Source organism: Elaeis guineensis, chromosome 3 (genome assembly GCF_000442705.2).
Source record: "Elaeis guineensis isolate ETL-2024a chromosome 3, EG11, whole genome shotgun sequence".
Classification (NCBI taxonomy): Eukaryota; Viridiplantae; Streptophyta; class Magnoliopsida; order Arecales; family Arecaceae; genus Elaeis; species Elaeis guineensis.
The window spans coordinates 9,227,045-9,252,742 of record NC_025995.2 but is presented as its reverse complement, the minus strand read 5'-3'; the positions used below and the strand labels follow the sequence as shown (position 1 = coordinate 9,252,742).

General features: G+C 35.8%; 1 protein-coding gene and 1 pseudogene across 1 annotated transcript; both read right to left on the bottom strand.

The window, feature by feature from the left end:
- Window positions 1-4,154: 4,154 nt before the first annotated feature.
- Window positions 4,155-7,022, bottom strand: LOC140856421 (acireductone dioxygenase 4-like; annotated as a pseudogene).
- A 163-nt stretch (window positions 7,023-7,185) lies between these two features.
- On the bottom strand, window positions 7,186-20,182 carry LOC105036584 (ETO1-like protein 1). The gene is made up of 5 exons (XM_073253633.1): window positions 19,292-20,182; window positions 17,469-19,178; window positions 17,073-17,364; window positions 10,205-10,514; window positions 7,186-7,582 (listed from the first exon to the last, which is right to left on the bottom strand). Exons 1-5 carry the CDS (start codon window positions 19,417-19,419, stop codon window positions 7,362-7,364), a joined length of 2,661 nt encoding a protein of 886 aa, XP_073109734.1. The 5' UTR covers window positions 19,420-20,182; the 3' UTR covers window positions 7,186-7,361.
- Window positions 20,183-25,698: the final 5,516 nt, after the last annotated feature.

Here is a 25,698-nt window from a genome sequence, read left to right as displayed (position 1 = left end):
CTATTTATAGTTGTAGGATCCTTTGAACCTTTCCAAAAATGTGCTCACAATCATTTCTTACAAATAAAGAATGAAATAAGAATATTTCTTATAATATGCCTATGGATATATCAGTTGATTGGATAAGATCTCTGACTAATATTGATATTAATTGATTAGATAAGATCTTTAATCATCCTGATTTTTCCAAATCTATCGAGTTTTACTAATGCTGGTCTTGCTTAAATAGATCCCTAGGATTCTATAGCAGCCTTCTGGAACTGACATAGACTTGAAGCTGATTTTGAATCCCTTCGTTCCTTTGGTTGGTCTTTGATATATATCGATTCATATACATATTAGCCAAGTCCATGACATATGCATCAAGCATTAAGCCAGGTCTGGATATCTTTCAATATGGTGCATATATTTGTAACTTGTAAAGTGTTTTGGGTCCAAGTGCTCCAGCCATACACTTCCTATGCATCTGTTGCTAACCGGCCTTTTAGTTCATCTAGTTGGTATCCCTCTCCACATGAGAGAGATCTAGTAGTCAAATCCTCATTATAGCATCACTACCATATTTTTCAAATAGAAGATAAATTACTAGAGAGATCCAATTTGCAAATCCTAATACTAATATCATTACCACATGTCTCAAAAAGGACCAATTACAAGACCTATTGGGTGAATTGGCCAAATATATATGTAAAAGATTCTTGAAACTTGCTTGACGGTTTAAAATCTGAATCATTTATGGTTAGAATCTGGTTGCTAAGCAAGTTTGCTAAAGAAAGATATGCATAAATAGAACTATTTAGCAAAAATACATAAATATATAGAAACCAAAGTTTTGTGACCTAGTTTTATGCGGGTTGTTATGTTGGAGGGATATAGTGTGGGAACCAATTGGAGGAATAGAACTGAATAAACCTAAATAAAATTATCCTTTACCAATTTGGTTAAGTAAATTTATTAAAGTCAAAGAGAAATAAATATCTAAAAAATATTCAAATTTTTTTCTGAAATTATTAAAATATATATTCTTTAATTATATTTATTCAGATATTATGAGGATTTATACATATGTATATTTAGTCCCATATTAATTATTTACTAAAAAGATCTTGAATACTTATACAGAGCCTAAGAATCGAAATAATACTTTCCAACTAGTCTTTTTGGATAAGATTTTGAATTGTTACAAATAATATTAGAGTGGATCCGGTCCATCCCTTCTATGGATTAGGAGATACTACAGTACGAATTTATTGGGCTAATCATGGGCTAATCACGATGTTTATGAATGGATTTGATCCTTAGCCTGACGAGGATGTTAGGACTTAAATAGAGGGAGCATGTGAAAACGTATATGGATATATATTTAGTTCCACATTGATTATTCATCGAAAAAATTTTGAATACTTATATAAAATCAAAAAATTCAAATAATATATTTCAACCAGTCATTTTAGGTGAGATTTTGAGTTGTTATAGATATCAAAAAAAATTTTGACAAAATAAATCTAAAAAAATAGATTTTATTATATCTAAAAATAAATAATAGGAAAACATCTGTTCACCCATTAACATAAATGATAGAATATTGCGAATGCCTAAAGGGTATATATTATATACCATGTGTGCACTTTGAAATATCCTTACGTACATTCAACATATTCAATAAACTTCATCAAAGTAAATGAAAGAAATAAAATATATTTTCAAAATCTGATATAAAAGTTGCTGATCAATGTTTTTCTTGTTGCCTCCATTAAACAGAGATGGAATCCTCTGTGCTACATATTTAGCACTATAAAGAGCTGCACCCCCTAGCACTACCATGTTATTCTATCATGGAGATGGATGGCTGTTAACTATGATCTTTCTCATGCACTTTACAAAATACTATCATGTTGACAACTATCTATCCCTATAATAGAATGATATGGTAGCAATTAAGGGCTATGCCCTTTATGGTGTAAAAGACAAAAGAACAATCAATGGTAATTAGTGGCAAAAGACCCTCATCAATTCATGGATGTTTCCTATATCTTATTATTATTGTTGTCATCGTTATTATTATTTATTTTTATTTTTATTTTTATTTTTATCACCATCATCAAACTACAGTTGCAGCATAAAGTTGAATAATGGGATGGAGCCCTCTAAGTTGGATCTAGCATGGAGTTGGGTAATTAAACTTTATCACTATATAATCAAAGATATTATTAAGTAGATAATAAATTAAATTAATAGCATATTAATATAATTATTTATTTCACATAAAAAATTTATGATTGCTCTATAAAATAAAATAGAAATAATAATAGAATCGGTTATTTAGATATGGATATGGCAGTTATCTATCCATATCCTCATCTATTTTTTCTTTGATGAATATAGATATATATATTAGTTAGACACTCAAATCTCTATCCATATCTAGAAAGATATGAATATGAAAATAGATTCTCATTAAAATTATCCAATCCACTTTCAACCTTATGTTATGATGACAATATCTAGCATATTCTACTTTATAGCACCAGCTTGCATTTTACCGGCTCATTTCATCTCTTCCACTTTCACAACAAGTAGCACTTAACCATAAAATTCAATATTCAAGAACTTTCTAAAACATTAATCATCATTTTTATTTAAATAATTTTTACTAAAAATTCAAAATATATGATCATATTCTACTGCATCTAGTGTACTTATTAATTTATTTTAAATAAAAAGACATGTCTTGCATGTGCCACAATCTAGTTTTTTAAAAACAGCGTCATATGCTCAAGTTGGCAGACACAAGCCCAACCCAGCCATGTTTAGTTCAGGTTGAGCCAGGATTCTACAATTTCCTTTGGGTGTTAATCAAATAACTAAATTCAAATTTTCAATAGATTATATATGAGTCAGAGCTCTGATTCAAGTGAATTGAAGAAAAACAAACTTAATTATTGATTTCAGAGGAAGATCTTTTTTTCAAAAACAATGTATTTTGAGCCTTATAAGAATCTCTGTTAATGTCTGTCTTTTGTATTATGCTTGCATCCATTGCCAATTTGTATATATCAATTAAAATAAATGTGTGCATTTATCTCAAGAGCATAATGATCTATAGAAAAAAGGTCCAAAGTGAATCTTTTCTTGAGATAATAAGTTTGATAATTTAGCTGATATATTGTATAAAGCTTCCATGTTTCAATTCAAGTCTTAAGAACATTCATAGTTCTTTGCTCTTTTACGTTAGATCAATTTGTTATGATTATGGCAAAAAGTTCTTCATATGTACAGCTCCTTTTAGCCAATTAAGGTGGAGATAGAATTCTTTTTCCCTTTTAATGGTTATTCATCTCTAAGTTAAAAACAACGGAAAAAAAAAAAAAAAAAGCGTTCCGAGTTTTTGTCAAAAACATCATCTTTGAGCTACATCAAGATGGGTAAATGCTTGAATTGGCTTGAGTCATAAGATTCAACTCATGGATAAGGTGGAAATCCTAAATCGAAGGCGAATTGGCTCATGTAGGAATTTGAACCATATGTGTGCCTCCCAACCCTCCCAGCCTAATTCCCATAAATATAAGTTGAATTAATAAATGTTAAAGCCATTTACTGAGAACAAATGAATTAAAGGATTAAATGTACATGTAATAAATTTATGAATGCTGCTTGATCCTCCTGGTCAATTTTTATATAAGTTCGTGTACACACTACCCACAGAAAGCACTTATACAAACTGTTCATTTATTTTTATGTTGACTACTAAGTTATCTTCTAATGGGGTACTCACATGTACAAGTTTTGGTTGTACTCATAAGTTCAATTTTCAAGTGCTTGATGACTCACTTGAGGTGGCAAAATGTTTCATTGATATATGTCAATTCTGCCAATGAAAATTGACACTGAAAATTGACTACACTACATATTTTTGAAGACCTCTAGTCTATACATAGGATCTCGGGCATCGCAGCCGGGTATTTATGAACTTCAATTGAACATGTACACTAACCATATGTACTTTCACTTGACTGAATTGTTGATCCAGCATGTTGTTTAGATGGGTGATCATCTTATAATCATTCTACCAATGTGTAGTAATCCAAGGTAGAAGCACAGTCACAGTGGAACAAGCCAAGATATTAAAATGAACAAGAATTAAATGATAGTCTAGAATATAAACAATTGCATCAAATACACACTACATACATTATCTATTTAATAGACTTTCAACAAGAAATAAAAGATAACATATAGGATTCCCAAACCACTAGCTTTGGCCGGATATCATAACAAGCAGTTATTTGTTTGATAGCAAGAGTTCTAGATTTGTCCTTAGAAAATATCATTATAGTAAATATAATATATGTATTCCATGATCCAGGTCAAAAACTCTCCTCTGAGATGATTATAGCTGGTCATAAAAGGTTATAGGCAAATTAATGTACCTCAAGAGCAACACCAGAATTGTGAACAAATTCTTGATCTATCCTTGCCTTAATGGATGGTCCTCCTGGGGGCGGTTGTAAGCAGTCCAAATAGGTTCTCCAATAAACAACCTCATTACCTGCATATATACCACAAGCCACGGGTCCATGTACAAGGATTTGAGCAGAAATAAAGGTTCCACTATTCGACCAACAAATTCTGTCCAATTTTAAATTATTATGGTAACAAAGGTTCAACCTTTCTACCAACACATTCTGTTTGAGCAAGTCTGCAACAAAAGTACTTCTTCAGTACTTAAAAATTCATTCAGCAATATTCAAATTTTCCTGTCCTTCACACTATAGAGCAGTATATGACTTTGATAAGCACAGAATTATTAGATTGTCTCACTATTGAGAACTATCTTTACTTTGTTTCAAATCTGCAAATCTTTAACTATAGAAAAATATCATTTTTTTGAGATAGAAAACTATCATGAACACCACTTCTAGTAACAGTGACAGAATAAAACAAGGATGACATAAAGGTACCTGTTGTATTTATATAAGTTGAGTGAGCGATTGATGAATGCAATAATTGTTTATAGTTATCAGCACTGCTTTTAATGTAAAGCTAGAAAGCACAAATACCTCAAATCACATACCATATTCATATTTGATACATATCAGATACGCAGACCGCATACTTCTCGAATGTGTAAGGAGGGTGTGTAATTTCTTTATTAATGCTAACATTTTAATGATGGTTAGTTTTGTAGTTTATGATGTCAACATTAAAATATGAATTATGGACTGGGATCTATGGATTTGATTAATGATTAATAATGAACTTGTGAAGTTGATGCTAACATATAAATATGGACAATGTTATTTTAATGACTATATACAAAGTAACACACACACACACACACACATATATATATATGTATGTATGTATGTATGTGTACATACATACATACATACATACATACATGTATATAAATACACACACACACAAACTACTTTTTCAACATTTGTCACAGCATCCATGCTTCATAGTTGTAGAGCAAGAATGAGTCAAAGCATAAAGTCTGCCGCTTCTTCTTTAGGTTCCTAGAAGTTCATATGATTCTCAATTCACATTAGGGTATAATCGGACATTTCCTTTACATGGTTTAAAGTATCCAATGTAAAGCAATGGTAGATTCCAGCAGGCAACACAATCATGTCCCCTTGATCGAAATTCGTATCCAGAGATCCTCTTTGTCCCGCACATCAAAGTACCCACTTCCTTCCAAATATTAACAGATCTCTTCATCAGCATGGATGTGTTCTCAGTAGAATCTCTTCAATTTTTCCTCATAATTCTCAACTTTTCCAGGGCATAACTCCAGAAGGTCCTGTGATGAACAAAATGGTGAAAATATTGGAATGGTGCAGTAGTTGATTGCGTATCCATGTTTGTGCATGTCCTTTTGCTTCCAACTTAATGGTTGCAACTAACATTAGCTGCTTATCATGCACTAAAGAGATGGGGAGAGAGAATTCAAATCATATACTTGTATCCTCTTCTTTCTCAGATTTTCTTTAGTTCTTCATCATTCTCATAGTTTCGGTAATCCAAAATACCAATATAAAACTCCAAGCTCTGCAGAAAATAGATACCATAATCTCAGCAAAGCACATTGTATGCAATATTGTACAGAAGAAATTAGAATACTGCAAAAATCTCCAATATGACATTCAAAATTAGAACCATATAGATCCAAGAATACTGCAAAAAATATGACATTCAAATCTTAGAAAAAACTCCATATGCACCAAGGTTTCGCTGCTCATATTCTACTTTCCTGGTGACACGGTTTGCAGCAAAAACTACCGCATAATTGAAACATAGGCCATAAAGCCAAACACTGATTAGATCCTGATGCACCACAACCACATGTTCTCTCCATGCCAAGAACTTCAGCATCCAATCACTGTTATTTCTGATGGAGTTCCATATCTATCATGCATGTGCATAAAATAAAAATTATGTAGAGATAGAGAGATGGAAAGAGAGATCGGACAAGCACCTTTAAGCTTGCTCAGGCTTACAAATTCTTTAGGGTTCTGATGGTGTGGAAGCCTCTGGTCCTTATCGCTCCCATCTATCAACCAGACCTAATCATAAGAATAAGTAAAACAAATCCAGTATTAGATCATGTGGTGCCTGTCAAAGACAAGCGTTTGGATCCAGAGGGGACAAATTTTCACCTCCAAAGCCATCGGATGGTGTTTCTCTGCTTATCAAGGTCTTCTCAATTTCTGAATCTCTTGTTAGATGTGATCCTATATATATAAGAGGGTGGGAGGATTACCTGTAAATGCTTCTCATGCCACATGCGTGGTCCAATGGTTTGTGGTATTCCTTGTCCACAAACAAACACCATATCAATGAAATATCATTCTTTCTTTAAACTTTAAATACACGGTCTTGCTTGTCTTTATCCCTCCGAGGACTCCAACAAAAAGATGGGATACTGATCCCTGAACTGCCAGGGCTTCTCCAGAAGCCTGATAGAAATCTTTTCTTCTTCCCCGGAGCATTGCCTTGGTAACAGGGTTGGGCCTCAAAGCATTTCCATAGATGCAGAGAATCATCAAGTACTACTGATACATGGCTTAAAGGCTTGCCATCAAATTTCAAATCCTTGCCTGGAGCTAGTCCACATACAATAGACAGAATAGATTATTCCCACTTCCCACAATGCCCCTCAACACTGCCCCTATAAACTTTCATTTCATTCACATATCAATACTTCTGGAGAAAACCACATAAATATGGGATAATTTATTAGTACAGACAGATTGCACAGGAAAAAAAGTGACAAAAATGGAAGGAAAATACAGATCCTAAGATTGACTATGAGATGGGTAATTGATTTGGTGTAGTTTACAGTTTACACAATATCATGGCTCTTGGCTGTTAACCCGGTTGTGAAGCTCCAGCATCTCTTGGTGGTTAGGGTCTACGGAAAGGGCAGCCCTGCAATCACGAAGAGCACCGGGAACATCACCAATGTGCTCATAAAAGGCAGCTCGTAGATGGAGGAGGTGGACATCAGCTTTGAAGGCTATTGCTCTTGTCAGCTCTTCTATTGCCTCTTTCTCCTTATGGCCATCCATCAAGACTGTTGGTAACAAAACATATCCACTTTCATGTCGATAGACAAAAAAGTAACATAAAAAGAGGAAATCAGCAATGAAGAGAAGGCTAAAAAACAGCTATAATTCCTTTCAAGTACACAGGTGGGATTCAGACCATGAGGCTTATGGTAAAGCAACCAAATCTATCAAATTTGTTGTTCAGCAGGTACCCTGAGGAAAAATAGTTTTCACTCTAACACCAAAACAATTGCTATGAGGTTTGACATTTATGTCAGCTATTTGATCTTAATGGACTGCTTCAGGTATATTTTCATCTGTATCAAGCTCCTGACATGGATCTAGCCTCAAACGCTCGCTGTATTGGCCTTCAATGGAAATAATTGACTTCATGCAGAAGATAAAACAGCCAGGGTGCAAACCAAACACAAACATGCACCCCAAAAAACATGGTTTTTAATACAATCTATTTTGAGAAGATATGGTCTGATTTGGAACAAATATATATCAGCTCTTGATTGCTTCGTAATGTTGTTAGCATCACGCTGAACTACAAATTTAATGCTCTTTAATTGTAACTCAAACCAATGCTAAGTCTCGGCAGGACAGGAGCATCCTAGTTGTCCTGTCACATTTCTGTAAGAGAACGACCCCAAAGCCCATCCATGTAGGGAAAGAAGAAAGAGAAAAGAATAAGAGAAAGGAAAAAGAAAAAAAGGGAGAAAAAAAGAAGGGAAGGGGAAAAAAAAAAGAATAGAAGGAAAGAAGAAGGGAAAGAAAGAAGAAGCAAAAGGAAAGAAATAAAGTACAGAATGAGGAAAAAAGAAACAAAAAAAAAAAGAAGGAAGAAGGAAAAGTAAAGGAAAGAAAGAAGGAATAAAAAAAAAAAAGCAAAAAAAAAAAAACAGATGAAGATAGAGAGAAAAATAAAGGAAAGAATAAGGGCATAGAGATGGAGTATACCTATCGGGACACCCGATCAGGAAGGCTACCGTTGGAAGGTAGGACAAGAGGGTATCTCGTTCCAGGATACCCCATCCCACAAGATTTAAAACCTTGGCTAGAGTAATAAAAAGAGACTCTAGCAAAACTAAACAAAGTAGCAATTTAAATTTTTTTTAAGGTTCTATTTTGAAAAATTGCCCACATTTTTTCTTTCAACTAGGAAATGCACCAAAATTTATTCAGAAAACTGCTTCCACAGATGAGATAGTGAATCTGCAATCTTGTCTAATATGCCTCACTAAACTGCCATTTGCCCACTTAGACTACTACCACATTTATGTTAATCATGGGTCAGACAAATGAGTTCATTTTGAGAGCTAGTTGTTCAGCTGTGTGCACTTGTTTTGTTTTATTTTCCTCCCATTAAGAACTTAACTACATAGTGTGTTTATCACATATGTGAATAGCTATAGAGGTGGGAAAAGGCAAGGGCAATGCGAAGCTCAATCTTGTCTCCCATTTTCAATAACATTTTCTCAGTTTTGACAATGCCACATCCCATTAAAGTCAGACTCAAGTTTTTGCATTATATATAGTAGATAAATTTATATTTAGCATAGCCATATAAATAAGAGCTTTGATACACGAACCAATGCAATTTCCCAAACTAACCAATCCAACATGGCACGATGCGATTGGCACATCCTACTGGGGATTGTGCAATTGACAAATGGTTGGCATCACTGTACCATTCATGGGGTACCACATGAGAGCCATTTTGAATTTAGAGACCTCAGGTTGCAGGCTGCATTTTAGTTTTTTCCAGTGTTCTAGGATGTGATTCATGCAATGGCATATGCAGATACAGCATGGTGGTCACACAGCATTGGGGCTAGGCCACACAATCAGCCATTAAGCAATTACATAGGGCCAAGCAACTAGTTTGTGCAGCTTGAGCATATAAATTGTGACAAAAATGGATGATAAGTTACTTTGTGCCCAAAAGAAGAAGATTGTTTCTTGAGTGTCTTTTTTGAAAAATTAGTACATTAAATAGCACATATCTAGTTTATTAGGTTATAAGAAATTTATCCTTGTTGGTGGATTTTTGGCTATTCATCATGTGATAGTTTATAAACTTGTTCACTGCATTAGTATGACCAAAATGAGCATAGTTCATAAAAAGATATTATTACTTTTTAGGTTAACATGGCATGCTATACTAGAATAAGCTCTCAAATAAGTATAGAATTATATGTTTCAACTTTCCTTTTTTTATCTAAATTTTTACTTATTTATTTCTAAATTGTAACTTATTTTGTCTAACTTTATGTATTCTATTTATTTTAAAACATTTCTAAAATACCCATATCTATACGCACCTGCATGCCACTGTTGCTTTTTAAAACATTGGCATTTTCCGGAAGTAACAGTGAACACAATTTTATTTTAGTAGTTTATGAGGACAGCTTATGAGGTGGACCAGGTTAGAGAGGATTTAGAAAAAAATGTTATAGATAGCTGTCCACGATATAATTGGAAATATCAGCATTGTTTGTGAAGCTGAGTTAGAAAGACAGGAAGCTGAAGTGGGGACATAAAAAGACAAATGCATGAATAGCTTTCCTAATTTTGGAGCCAGATGAGGATACTGGGAAGCACTAGCACAAGTTAGAGTGGTAAGATAATGGAAAGGATCTAACCTGCAGCACGGTATCTGTAAGGATAGACGCGTAGAGGATCCAATTCGGTCACCTTCTGCAAATCAGCCATTGTAAGTTCACGGTCACAGTACTCTGATCTCTTCTCATAAGCTGATGCATTATTTCTGGCCTTCTCTATTAATTTGGTCATTTCCTCATAAGCAGCATTCCTGTCATTCTTCAGGAAATGGACTCGAGCTAGTCCCTGATGGGCTCGAGTGTGCCGGATGTTTAGGGCACTCCTGTAACGCTCTGCTGCCAGGTCTAGTTTCCCACAGTCGACATACACACTTCCAAGATTGTTCAAGGCCTGTACAGTGGAGTTTAGAAATGGTGTCACCAATCAAACATTATTTAACAAAATAGCCACAACATTCCAAAAAAAGAGAATTGTAAATGCCAACTTCAGCGATGCTCATTTGCTTATTCATGAATACAAGAGTGTTTGATTTTCTAGAAGTCAGTCAAGTCCAATGAATTATATTTTCCAATATATAAGACAAAAAGGTTTCACTCTTATACATTGACTTCACAACTAAGCACTCATCAATAAAACCTAGCAAAACCGGTTTTACTTTGAGGCAGTGCAACCACATATAAGACATATCTCTCTAGATTTTATTAGAAAATGAGATGATGATGATGATGATAACGATGATGATGCTATCAATTAAATATGAAATTATATGTTAGGTTACCTAGAGACTTCTCTAAAGATTATAAGCCTGCATGTTAGTAGGGATGATCTTTAAGTTTCATTCATGAAAAGCATGAATAGGTTGTCTCAAGCCCAAAGAATTCCAGTCCAGTGATCAGTTGTCATTGAAGCCAACATTTCTATCCATTATTGAGCAAATCTATCCAATAGACCTACAAGCAATTGCCGCACCTGTTCCAGGGCTATATTCATCTATCTATGTCCTAATGCATGGAAGAACGGTTCATTATAGTACATTGTTTTCAGAAAATCAATCTTAGTTCAATCATAAACTTTACTGTTTTATCACTTTTTGGATACTTGTGCAGTCCTTGACAAGAAAATGACTTTGATCTCAAGTGACATATAGAACCTAATTCTATTATAGGCTTCCTCGACTACATCATTAGAAAGTTAGAATTCTCTGCACTTAGCTTCCTGACTCCTGAAATCACATTTGATCTAAAACTTCTTCCTGAATCAAGCTTCTAAGTGTTGTCTAGAGATCTATCAAGTTCTCCTGAAATGTGTAAAACTTCAACCTATCCATAAGAACCCATCATTATAATACAATATATAGGAAAACAAATATAGAACTATAGAAAAGTTCTTCGAGTAATACTAAATGGACTAATCAATGTTTGTTGTGATTAAGATAGCTCACTCATGCAATATAACACTTAACATAAAAGAGAAAAAGGCATAACATTCATTGTCGAGCCCCTTAAGACAAAATCTTTGGCACTTAAGCTGTTGGTCCGTTTTTTTCTTTTCAAAAAGACAGTTGGTTACTTTAAGTGCCATCATTTGCATTGAAGCTTCTCTTGATACGGCAGTCTAAAAAAGGCACATCAAGTGCTCATGCATCCAGTTGATGTAAGCAGGACTCCCACTTGGGGTTCCAAAAAATGTCATTTTGTTTCATGTCATTTCCATCCGTCCAAGCATCAGTAACTCCATAAATCTTGAAACTTAAAGTGTCCATGTCACCCTGGCTTGATTCTAAGGTTATGGAGAGTGGACAGGACCAAATTCCTTAAATTATTCCATTATACATGTGACAAGAAATAATTTCGCAAAATACATAAGTATAGGTCACATTTGCTACACTGTCTCCAACAATTTTAATGATGCATCCGGCCAATAAACTTACCTTTTGGCATTTCTCTCACCAATGATTTACCAAATTCCTATATCTATCTCCTTATTTAATAGTAATGTCCAACAGCACAAGATATGCTTGTTGCAGCAAAGCAATTCCATGTTTGTTTGCAGAAACCTTTCTTTAGTTTCATCGTACTCTAAAGGGTTTTACATATTATACATTCATTGTAAATTATGCAGAGTTCTAGATTGCTGAGGCTTTAAAATATACACGGACATAACATAGCCGTTGAGAGTCCTTGCATGTCCCAACCCAACTAGGATGTTACCAAGTTTGCAATCTCCGTACGAGTCCCTAACTGGTACCTTGTTGGTACAGTGTCAGTATGCTTCGTATAGAGGTTAGTTCAGCATACTGACACTTGGTAAGTTTCCATACCAAGTATCAATTTGGTACCATATGGTACAATATGCCCAGTACAAGGCAGTATGTAACCGCACTTGAACCTTGGATGTTAGTACAGCTGATGAAGGTACCTTGGTGACTAGAGCTTAAGTAGGTGTCCATCAAGTTTGCAAGAGTCCAAACAGGCTGAAAAGAGTAGTCAGTTGGAACCTAGTGTCTTTACTACTTAAATTTTGGTGGAAAGACCAAAGAGTGGTACTGTTATCCTATTTCAAATTGAAGTTCTGGACTTAGCGGACTCTATTTATTTTTAGCTGCTCCAGTCTTGACCGAGTTGGGAATTCACCAGCAGTTTGGTGGTGATCCCTCATCAAGTTGGTCATAGATAGTGTGAACTAGTAAGTGACAACATCTTTGAGGATGGAGAGAGCATGTGAGCTGAGAGTTGAATTTGACTAAGTTCTGTAGGTTTTCTTTTAATTAATAAAAGTCTTATTATTTGTCTCCAGATTTTCTTCTTATAGATTCTATCTGTGTTATATCAGTGCCTATTTGAGACAATGCTATGCATCAGAAGATCCTCCTCTATAGTGATTCCAATAACAAGCCATGAATGTCTTAGCACTCTAAAAACAGTATCATTACATCAGCAAGAAGCAACTGGCTAGTAGTACAAGTCGGTATGGATCCATACCGGACCGAACCAGCGCAAACCAACATAGAAGAGAAGGAAACCGGAGAGGAGGAAAAGAGAGAAAGAGGGGAGGGGAAGGGAGAAGGGGAGGGGAAGGAAGAGGGTGGTCGGAGGAGATGCTGACGGTGGTCACAAGTGGGCCACCGGCGCGCTCGGAGGATCGCCAAGGCCTTCGCTTCCTCTGCCAAATTACACTCGAGAGAGAGACAGAAAGAAAGGGGGAACGGAAAGAAAAGGAGGAAAAAAAAGCTGCCAGAGAGTCCACCGAAGGGCCTCCGGCTAGCCGCTGTGCTTATCGAACAGCACAATCGTGGCCTACAACACCCCAGATGTGAAACAGGGGCAATCTCCTCTATTTCATGAATTTTTTTTAAAAACTCTGACCACAGTGAAGCCGGCAATGGGTTTGTCGGCTTCACTGTTTTTCAGATTTTTTTCTAAAAAATCCTAAAATAGGGAAGTCGGAAATAGTGAAAATCTATTACCGGCTTCACTATTATCGTCATTTTTAAAAAAACACAATGAACTGAATAGGGGTGGTCGCCCCTGTTCTGCGGCCGCGGCTCCGCCCATGCATTTTCACCATCCAGTGGCCACGATAGCCACCCAGCGTCCTCCAATGATCTCTTCGTTGACTGCGCCTCCTTTCGATACCATTGCTCCTCTCTCTTTTTCTCTCTTGATTAAACATCCTGTCGGGCAACATCGAGCCGTGGAGGCCTCTACAGCCCTCCGGCAGCTTCAACAGACCACCGCCAGCCTTCAGCGGCATCGTCCACTCTTTTCCTCCCCTCCTCTCTCTCTCTCTTCTTCTCTTTCTATCTCTTTCCCTCTCCCTCCTCTGGTGTTCGGATTTGCCTGACCAAACCATCCCAATTTGCCACCAATACGGCTCAGAACGTCCTGAACTGTCCGATTCGGGACGGTTCGGTGAACGCCAAGAAGTGTCAACACTAGCAATAGCTACTTAGAGTGTCTTGTCATAGGATCAAGTGTTATCACTTAAATTCTCAAATATTACAAGTGCTAAATGATATTAGCTTAAACAGGAGCAGGGCCGAAGCATGGCTAGGGGGGGGCCATGACACCCCTTCTCATGCAATTTCTATTCAAGCATCCCCTATTTCCTATCAAGGATTCTCTACTTAAATTATCTATAAATTTAAACAGCAATATTTTACTAACTGAAAAACGGCCCAGAAAATATTGAAAGATAGGGATCTCCACTTTTTTTTTCCTTTAATAGATGGCGACATGGTTCAACTTAGCCATGAGTGGGTTTTTCTGGGAACCTTTTTAGGTGCTTCAAGGCATTTCTAAATTAAATAGGGTAACTTCAATCAGCAAACATTATGTAGATGAGTTGTTTAGTCAAGAGGTGGTCCAAATGTTTAAACTGAAAATCCTTAACAGATATGGGAATGACAAGATTGCAGACAGTAATGTTGCATATCTTTACATATTGCTTATATCAATATTCTCATATTATGTCAATCCTGAATCTTCTATTCTCTTTAGGCCTTCTGCCTCCAGCTACACCTTATTCTGCCACTTTAAAGCACATGAGTTTTCATAGTCAATCTACTGTACTAGGCATTCGGTCATCTCTCTCTCTTAACAGAAAATAAGTGATGCGGAATGTTGCATTTACAGCTGCACTACAATTTCAGTTGTAGTACAAATGAAATCACAAGAAACCAAAATCCCCACAAATGAAAAGTTAAATGGAACAAAGGACTAAACGGTAAATATTTCTTAGATAGTTCTGCTGTCATAGCCATTCTTTTTGTTATTGGTTTTAGTAATGGACACTTTTCCATGCTTGGACAACTAAACTTCTTGGTGTCAAGACAACATTATGCAAAGGTACACGATATTGTACGGTAATAGCTGTTATCATGGGCACTCAGTTAATGGGACTTAAGAGTTGCAACCAAATTGAAACAATTAAAGCAATTCAGAATCAGAAGAAGAGTCAGATACAAAGAAAATAAACAAAATTGCATCAAAAATATTTTAAAATTTCAGAATTTAAGAATATTAGATTTTAAGAGGACGGGCTTTAGCACAATGGTAAGGTTGCTCCATTGTGACATGGATATCATAGGTTCAAAACACAAATACAGCCTCCCAATATGTCTATGTAAGGTTGCATACATCTATTTCTAAATTAAATAGGGTAACTTCAATCAGCAAACATTATGTAGATGAGTTGTTTAGTCAAGAGGTGGTCCAAATGTTTAAACTGAAAATCCTTAACAGATATGGGAATGACAAGATTGCAGACAGTAATGTTGCATATCTTTACATATTGCTTATATCAATATTCTCATATTATGTCAATCCTGAATCTTCTATTCTCTTTAGGCCTTCTGCCTCCAGCTACACCTTATTCTGCCACTTTAAAGCACATGAGTTTTCATAGTCAATCTACTGTACTAGGCATTCGGTCATCTCTCTCTCTTAACAGAAAATAAGTGATGCGGAATGTTGCATTTACAGCTGCACTACAATTTCAGTTGTAGTACAAATGAAATCACAAGAAACCAAAATCCCCACAAATGAAAAGTTAAATGGAACAAAGGACTAAACGGTAAATATTTCTTAGATAGTTCTGCTGTCATAGCCATTCTTTTTGTTATTGGTTTTAGTAATGGACACTTTTCCATGCTTGGACAACTAAACTTCTTGGTGTCAAGACAACATTATGCAAAGGTACACGATATTGTACGGTAATAGCTGTTATCATGGGCACTCAGTTAATGGGACTTAAGAGTTGCAACCAAATTGAAACAATTAAAGCAATTCAGAATCAGAAGAAGAGTCAGATACAAAGAAAATAAACAAAATTGCATCAAAAATATTTTAAAATTTCAGAATTTAAGAATATTAGATTTTAAGAGGACGGGCTTTAGCACAATGGTAAGGTTGCTCCATTGTGACATGGATATCATAGGTTCAAAACACAAATACAGCCTCCCAATATGTCTATGTAAGGTTGCATACATCTATTTCCCTTCTAAACATGCTAACAAGGCTCATGCCAAGTCACCGAGCTTATATTATGAACCCAAGTTTGGGAATAGGCCCAAAAAAAAATTGTCTAAACAGATGACATATCTAAAACATGTCAAAGCCTGTAGTTGGATGTCTTCAGTGACTATAGTTGCTAGAGTTGAAAGCAGGTGTGGGAGCGGATTGAAGTATGGGTGCATGAAAGCATATACTTTAGAAACACTTCAGCAAGGAAGTGCTTAGAATGCAGAAGCAAGTCTGAGATTCTAAGAAGATTCTAAAGCACGTGTTACCCTAGGTGAAGATTCCAGCTCCTAAGTCAAAATGATTATCCAAGAAAATACAAGGGGCCTTTCATGCATCCTATTACTCTGTTGCATTATAATCCCATAGAATTATGAAAGTGGTAGATTCCTTAACCATCAAAAAATAAAATAAACTCATATTTCTATCCTTAAATTGCAAAATTTGCAATAAAATATTCCCTTATATAGCCAGCTTTAAACCTGGCTTTAACCAATATGGTCTAAGCTGAATTCCTAGGCAAGGCGACTCTTAGGTTTGCCATGAAATCTAGAAGACCAGTTCATTAAATGAAACTTTCCTAATTGATTATACAATATATGCCCATGCAATTAAAGCACCGCCATCCAATATCTCTCCATAATTAGATAGAATCTACATGAAATGGGAACAAGGTGCAGCTTGGTATATAGAACTAGAGAAATCTTTAGCAAAAATGATTAAGTCAAAAAAAAAAAAAAAAAACTTGAAATTCAATCAAGAACACATTGAAAAAGAAAGAAATGAGTTGTTTAAGATTTTCAGGGATAGAAGATCAAGTGCCCATTCTACAGGGGCTTATGAAGATCAAGTGGCAGCATTTCATAGGAAAGAGCAAATGCAGTATGTTAAAAACGAGCAGGTAGAAGGTGAACCCAGTAATACATACTTGACCCTTCCGAAGTCTATCAGAAGGACACTTCAAAGCATCTTCAAGAAGTGAGATCACAGTTGCAAAGGATGAAGGATCAAGGTTTGAATCTGCCAATGCATAGGCTTTCAAAAAGAAAGCCTCAAATGACCTCTGAATGGAAATTGACTCTTCTGCTTTATGTAGCCCTTCCTCACAGTGACCAGTATCATACAAAATCCACCCCTCATATACCAGACGTTCATGTTCACTTCCTGCATGCTGGCGCGCTAGCTGCAGGCTGCGCATTGCTGCTTCAGGACAGTTCAGCCTACTCAACAAAAACCACAGATCCAAAGCAAACTTCAGCGCACAAATAACAACCTAGAATACACTTGTTCTACTTATTATCAGACTACAATATATGAAAGTTACCTAAGAAGAAGCAAAGATTGCCTGAAGTACAGTACACCTTTGGAAGAATCAGATTCAAGCATCTGATAGATAACTGAGAGAGAACCTATATCATCTACTGATGACCATCGATCATATAGCTGCAGCCAACAATCTGCAGTTGTCCAGTGTTCCACATGCTCCCAGACAAGGGTCCGCAACTGGGAAGCAGCTACACGACCTTCAAACATTCGGTACTCAGGAGACAGTGTAAGAATTGTCTGGACATCACAAAGTGCTGCCCTGTAATCCTCGAGTGCCAGATAGAAACAAAACCGTAGTTCTAAGCATTCCAAGGCCAGCTTGAATCCAAGAATACGGTTAATTTCCATAAGGGCAGCTTCAATGCTTTGTTTTCTCATCAAATATGTTGCTCGAAACATGTAAGGGTAAAGAAGAGTTGGGTCCAACTCAGTTGCCTTATTAAGATCTTCCCACTTGATATCCCCATCAGAATAAAGAGATCTCTCTTGATACATCCACCCAAGGGGGTTATAGAAAGATATCACAGAGCTTAGCATATCATAAGACAAAAGCTTGTTACCCCTGATGGCAGCCAATCTAGCCAATCCAGCAATAGAATAGACATGCCCAGCAGCATATGCAGCATTAAACAGGCACTCAGATTCATGATACTCTTTCCTCAAAAGCCTCACACATCCCAGTTGGTGAAAAGCCAACTGCTTCTGCCTATTATCCATTGCTGACTCTACCAACTTCTCCAGAAAGCATGTTGTAACCTCTGACCTCGGATCAGCTTTCATGGCAACTTGACTTAGCAAGCAATACAGTGAAAATGAGGCATGGCCAGCCATGATCAATCTCTGCTGTTCATTGGCATTCGAGAAGATTTTTACCACTTCCTCATCATTTAAACACTCAGGAAGTTCATGAAGAAAAACCTGCAAACATGAAGCAGCAAGAACAGGAGAGCCTTCTTCAAGTGCCAGCTCCATAAGGTCTATAGCATCTTGCCTCGAAGAAACTAAAGATGCAAGTTTCCTGTCACAAGCATCTTTAAGCCTCTCACAACAAAATTTATTTGCAAATACTAATATTTCCAACAGAACATCTGGTGATAAATCACTCAGATTACCTGAGAGACTGAACTCACCGATTACTCTCATTCCCAGTGGCGAGATGCCATTTTCAGACATATCTATGACTTCAAGATATGACTCCGCAAAGCACCCATTAAGCATGGTTTGGAATGGAGTGGACAAAGCTGCAATCTTCTGTCGATCACAGGTAATTTTTTCACCTCTTATTTGGAAACATACAGAATCGGAAACATGCAATCCACAGGAATTACATGTGTCAACCGTCTCAACAATCTCAACAGGGATCTCAGATGCAATGTCCAACAATCCAAATTCTTGAAAGCACTTCCTGCAGGAGGCAAGAAGATCCGAGATTGGTTCTTCTCCCCGTTTCTCATACTTCAGCCATGCTCCAAATATGAGTTTCTCATGAACTGTTCTTGCCTTCTCAAAAGCACAACGGAGGCTCCTCTGAAGCAATTTGACTTCTCCAAGACCCTTAAAAACCTGAAATTGGAGTAAGTACAGGTTTGACCTCTCATGCGCCAGACATGACTCGAGCTCTTCATGTATCTGAGCTAAGACTTCTACATAGTCCACAGGCTTAAAGAGAGGGAGAACCGGTGGCTCAGCAACCTTTATGACCGATTCACTGCAGAGCAAGAAGAAAACCGATTAGTACATCCTAAATTTCATGAAAAGAGAAGATACAGGGAAGAGTAAAATTACAGTAAAATAAGAAAGAAAGAGATAGCATAAGCTTACATGGAAGAAGGAGAATGAAAGGAGGACTTAGACAACTTCCCTCTTTCAACTTGAAGCCATGATTGAGGATTAAAAGTATGGAGCTTGGTTTCTTTGCAGGAGGAATCGGAGAGGAAGAGGTTCCTCATGGTAGTTAAGAGGGAGTGAAATCCCCAAATCTCCACAGTTCCAAATGCGTCTTCTCACAAGTTTTCAGAATACAATATACTAGAGAAGATATCAAAGGAAATTGGGAGCAACAACAAACATAATCAAAGAAAGGAGTCTCCTTTTTATCACCAAGCAAAATCTCCACCTAATTGGTACTACTTCCCACAGCAAAAACTGCTTACAAAGACTTCATAACGGATTTCGAATCTCCTTCCTCACTTCTGAGCAACAGAACCATATCCCCAAACAAGAAAAGAAAGAAAAACTAAAAAAGATGGACTCCAAAACTTAAAAAGGAGGCATCTTTCTTCTAAATATCATTCAAACCGCTTGCTGGGTTAAATCCCCAACAAGAAAGGCGCCTCCTTTCCTCCACCTTAACCTCTACATCAACAGATATAACAAGACTCTTAGGGCAAAGAAGCGAAATTAATCCAAAAATTGGCTAAAACTCCCAAACTTTCAGCCAAAAAACCTTCAGAAATTCATCAAAAACGATTCAGAAGGAAGTTTTTGAGCTCTGAGAAGAATTAGGAAAGCAAACCCAGCGAGCTCTCGGCCCCAAACTACGGCGCGGCGATCGGAGTCTGTAGTCAAAGAGGAGGAATCCAAAGCCCTCGATCTCTTCTCTTTTTAGAGGAAAAGGGAAGGGGTGCTTCCTCTTTCCTCAAAGCTTCTCTTTTGCAGACAGTGCGGTGGGTTGGAGAACGATTTAACTCCCATCATCATTAGCCGTTATTCCACTACCATGGCTCTTATTGGACATTTTCACTTTCTCCACACTAAACGTGATTATGTTATGTTAATATTAGTTAATATTTAATACACAAAAGTACTACTTGAAGGTAAAACGTTTTGTTTTTTTTTTTTTTTTTATATATTTTGGATGAGATATATATTGTGCGTGCATATATTGTCATAAACTGCAAGCAATAATTTTGGCAAGTAACACCATGTTTGTTTTATTTCAACTACCATCATTTTGTTTTAAAAAAAAAAAAAAATCCAATCACCTAGCAAATAGCAGTTGAGATGCTTATGATCAACTGTGTTATTGACCTTACTTAAGCTGCTAGAAAACCAAACTGAGCAGTATAATCCAGTCAATCTATATCCTTTGGTTTGATCAGAGAAATAGCAAATGGATAGAAGTCCACTGGTGTTCTTGAGTGCCATGTGATAGCTGTCAACTTTGGATAATATCCGAAGCAAGAGGGATGCATGCGTGATGGCGATTTGTCCCTGTTGATTTGGGAGACCTGTGAGACTTCATTTTTGAGTGCTGGACTCAGTTCCCTAAAGTAAGACCAAGGTCACGATTCTCTTTGGAGACCGGAAAAAAGCTTATATCCCCCATCACATGGGGAAAGAAGGATATTTCTTGGCAGATGTCGAGCACAAGCATGTATGTAAAATTGAAGATCCTCTTCATTTCATGATTTATACTGTAGAATAATGTAGGGCTTCAGATGGCCATCATTAGAAGATGGACGGCTATGAACAGTGATGCATCATGCATGGCATGATTGATGGAAACCATCAAACCTTGTACAGCACTCTGCGATACAATCGGCTTATCATAGAGAATTCATGCTCAGCATGTAATCGGTGTCTCCTAGAACCCTATGCTTGATTGCGGGAATAAGAAAAAAGGCATTCCAATTCTTGTTCCCATTTCAGGATATCCTTTCAAGGTTCAACATTCTTAAAGTTATATTCCGTTAGAATGGTCCTATTCACTGGAAAATGATTACCGGAATGGTGTGAAATGCTGTTTGGTTAAAAAAGAAAGTAGAAAAGGACTGAGTGATAGAATGGTAAAAGAGAGGGAGTGATGCTTGTCCAAATCCAAGGATTAACTTTATCACCCCTCCCCCTCTAATTAAGGTGACCATTCTGATACCTGAATATTATATTCCCCCAAAAGTAAGGCTTTTAGCAAAATAAATCCTTGCCCTGTCACTTATTCAGATCTACCCACAATCAATGCTAGGAGCTTGAAAGGTAGAATATTGATATGGTTCTTAAATGTTGCTATGGTTCTTACTAAGTTCACCACTGTTGTGGGATAATTCGTTAAAGGGGATAGCTAATGCTAGGAAAATATTGGGGTAATGGTCATAGCTACATCTAGGTCCATGTACGAGGGTGACAACATGATCAGGGACTAGCATAAGCGAGATGCGCAAGTTGGCTAGCACAAATGCGAGCAAATAGTTAAGGTTGTAGAAAATCATATAGTTGGCTCTGGTGCATGTAGTAATGAACTTACAAGCTTTGCAGTAGATGAAAATTATATAAAAGCTCAATAAAAGAATATAAAATATTTTGCTAAATGAATATGTCTGCCAAGTACAAAATGATGAATAATAAATGTCTCCTTGTCCCTGCTCTCCACTTTTTCTCTAAAGTAAATAGCTTCATTTGAATCATTTCCTATTTTATTCTGCCTCCCTTAGCCCATCATCAATAAATAAATAAATAAATAAATAAATTATTGTCAAGCATCAGTATCATAATATTCAAGATTTTTAAATAGGCATAACTGTTTTAGATGTGAGATACGAGGGCTCATGTGAAACCTTGTGAAGCACAATTTTGAAGCTTGGGAGCTGAGAAATCGATCAAGATCACAGAAAAGAATAACAAAAATATTTTTTATATATTTTTTCTCTCATTAATAAATATATTTTTTTCTAAAATAATATCAAGAGCATCGTGTTCTATGCTGATCTAAATTCTTTTTTGTATCAGCTAGGGCTCATTTAGTTTCGAGGAAAAAAATTTTCTCATTGAAATTTTTTTTTGAAAAAATTTATTCCTAAAAATCGATATTCTTAAGTGCGTTATATTTTATTGAGCATATATTTTTCAAAAAAATTGGATAAAACATCTATTATATCTTTAATAAAGAAAAATACCTTGTCCTATTCTATTCATAGCTTCAAAATATTTTAAAAAAAAGATCTAATTTTCTTTCCATAAAAAACCCAAAACCTATATCACATATTGATTTTTCTTTCTCATGAAACATAGAAAGTTTTTTTTCCATGAAAATACCACTTTTCAATTTCTCTCTTTTGAAAACTCTAACCAAATATTTTTTTTTTTTTTTTTTTTTTTTTGACTACACTTTCCTATCTCATACTCCCACTAAACAAATGAGTCCTTAATTAATCCAAGACCTATTGACCTTGGGAAATACTTCCATATAGATTTTACAGTAACCAACAAATCTTGAATAGGGATATTCAGGAGCAGCATAGAAAATTCAAACAATCAAACAAGGGATACACATTATGAAATACCATAGTCACAAAAGTTTGACAAGAAAACCTATCCATCTAGCAATAATAGTATGAAAACTAACACAGAGATAAATACCCATAGAAATATATTTTTTCAACCACATAGAGCAACTTAGGAATTTAACAACTGACGCTTGAATCCAGGTAGAGTAGTCTAGGTCTTATTCAAAACATTTACCTAAAAAATGTCTGGAAACATATCTTTTATACAATAGAAATTTCTTTATATCAAGGATTGAAAATAAAAGTTAGATTAAATTAGTTTCTTAATTTACACAAATAGGTGGAGAACATCATTATAATTGAGAAAATTCTCTCCATGACATGGAAAATTTTGGGGAAAAAAAAAAAAAGAGAAAATAGTTAACGACCAGTTCCTATACTAGCTTTCATCATTTCATATATTTGTTTATATTTTCTGAATCCATTTCATTCTTTTTGTCATACAAAAAATATAATTTGCTATTATTATAAGATGAATTGGGTCTTGCTACAGTGGTAACGTCTCTCTTTTAAATCTTGGATGATACATCTTCAAATATTTGAACTTAAATAATTATAATATAGATAGGTCTCTCTCTTTCTAGATGGTTACTCGGTTTCTACTCCTATCTTAATTTCAGCAATCATCCTGCACAGCGGCAACTTTTTTATTTTTATTCATTCATTCATTTATTATTTGTTCACTACTTGCTTGCTTATTTATTCATTAATTTATATATTTATTAATTATACGCAGTTTTTGTGACACCTAAATCCATATCCTTTAATATTGCCTGATCTTTTCTGAGAAAACCTTAATCCTCTCTCTGACGCATGGATCCCATCTCACGCATGCACGTCTTGTCAGCGAGAAGCTGGTGTACGGCTTTTGCCTGGTTGAAGCATCACTTTTATTATTATTATTTTTTTTTTTTTTAAGAGTTTTTTTGGGTAAATATTATTATTTTTTAAGAGTTGAAGCCCGGATCCTATAACGGCTACGACTGAGACGGCCGACAAACTCAATGGCTTTGGTTGTTAGGTGAGAGTTTGGCCAACTTGAGCTCAACGGCTCTCTGGATTCCTTCAAACTAATCCCCTCACCTTCCCTGTGTCCATCTGTTGTTGCAGACTACCAAGCCAACCTAAAAGCAATTTGGCAAATTAGAATTGCAAGCATCCACCTTTGGCTAGTTATCCTCTAAAAGTAAATTAGTGCAACCTTCAAAGTTTATAGAGATATCTCCAACCAAAAGGGGCATCTGTGGAGGACACTTTGGTCCTTTAGATGGTTTAAAAATTTGCAGCCATTGATAACCCTTGTTCAATGTTATTTGTCGGAGCTTGGTTTGGAATCTATGGTTCAAAATATGACATGTTAAAGAGGTTGTTGGCGAAAGGGAGGTTCTCGGATTTGGTTGAATGTTTTTTTTAATAAATTAGACAAGGTTAGTTGTTGTTGGTGAAATTTCACCTAAAATGATTTAGATTTGTTTGAATAATTGCATAAAGATATACAAGAAAGATTTAGATTTGTATAAAGGTTACATTATTATTTATGCTTATGATATGTTTGTAACGAACACATTAAGGTACACCAAACTTGATAGATGAGACCGGTTAAGATTTATTAGGAGTGCTAAAATCCAAGCCAGAAAAGTTTATACCGGTACAAGTGAAAGTTCCAGGGGATCGTCGATAAGAGGATCATGATCTCTGATACCATGTTAAAATCCAACTAAAAGACTTAAGCTAGTAATATATGAGCCCATGAATATATAAGTATGACTAAGATTATTTTCCTGTCTGATGTGTATTTTTACTATTCTCTCGGTTAATATGACTTGAATTTTGGATATTTTTTATGGGCTCGAACTATAATCCAATTCGAAAAACCTATGTTGCGATCTGAATGGAATTTTTGGGAAGGTCTATGGTGGTAGCGGAGGATAGGCCCATGTCCGAAGCCCACCACTAACTTCATTGGGAGGTGCGGAGGTGTTGTACCCGCGGTATGAATCGGTATAAATATTATACTTTCTGCCAATCTCGATAGTTTTTTTGTGAGAGATTTGAAAAATCAGACTGCAGTTAGGATTTGGAGAGTTCTGAATGATTGTATTTCTCTTTTCATCATAGTAAAATTTTTCTCTAATGTCTTGCCTATGGACATAGACTTTTCAGTCGAACCAAGTAAATTCTATGTCTGTTTTTTCTTTTCTGCTCTATTTTGTGTGATTGTACGAATCTGTGTATGCTCTATTTTTGTACCTGCTGTAACACTCTCAACGAAGGGTTTGATGTAACTGTATACTTTTACAAAGAAATTACCTTCTACTGAAACGCAATTCTCCAATTGGTAAGAACTGTGGAAGATCAGATCATTTTAAAGTGTATCTGGTCAAAGCATAGAGTGGAGTGCTTGTGCTCTATTTCACGGGACTTCAAGACGTAAGATAAACTTTGTAGAGACTTGCATAAGTGGTCGGCTATGGTAATAATGAATATATTTTCTCAAGAAAATAATACAATAATATATGTAATCAAATGCACAAGATACATTGACAAAGTGCAGTGATGGAATAATAGTTGTTATTGCTCCCAAGTATCAGCCCATGATAATGGCAACCAGAGAAAAAAAAAGCCGATACAAAGAGACTTATAGAGCTTTTGATTTGCAACCGAAATTGAAATTATAATAGGTTAGAATCGAAAAATCGGAATCAGAATAATAAATCTTCTGAAATATTTGGTTTGTGATCGAAATCAGAATCAAAATCAAAATCAGAATCGGAATAAAAATTTGAATCTTTAAAGAAGAATAAGGATTAAATTTTAAGTAAACTAGGCCATTTTCATTCCATATCGATATCGAAATCGGAATAAAACTCCTCTCAATCAAATGATTGAAATAGAAATCACTCATTTTCATTCTGATTCTAGACTCTAATTTTTTTCAACAAAATA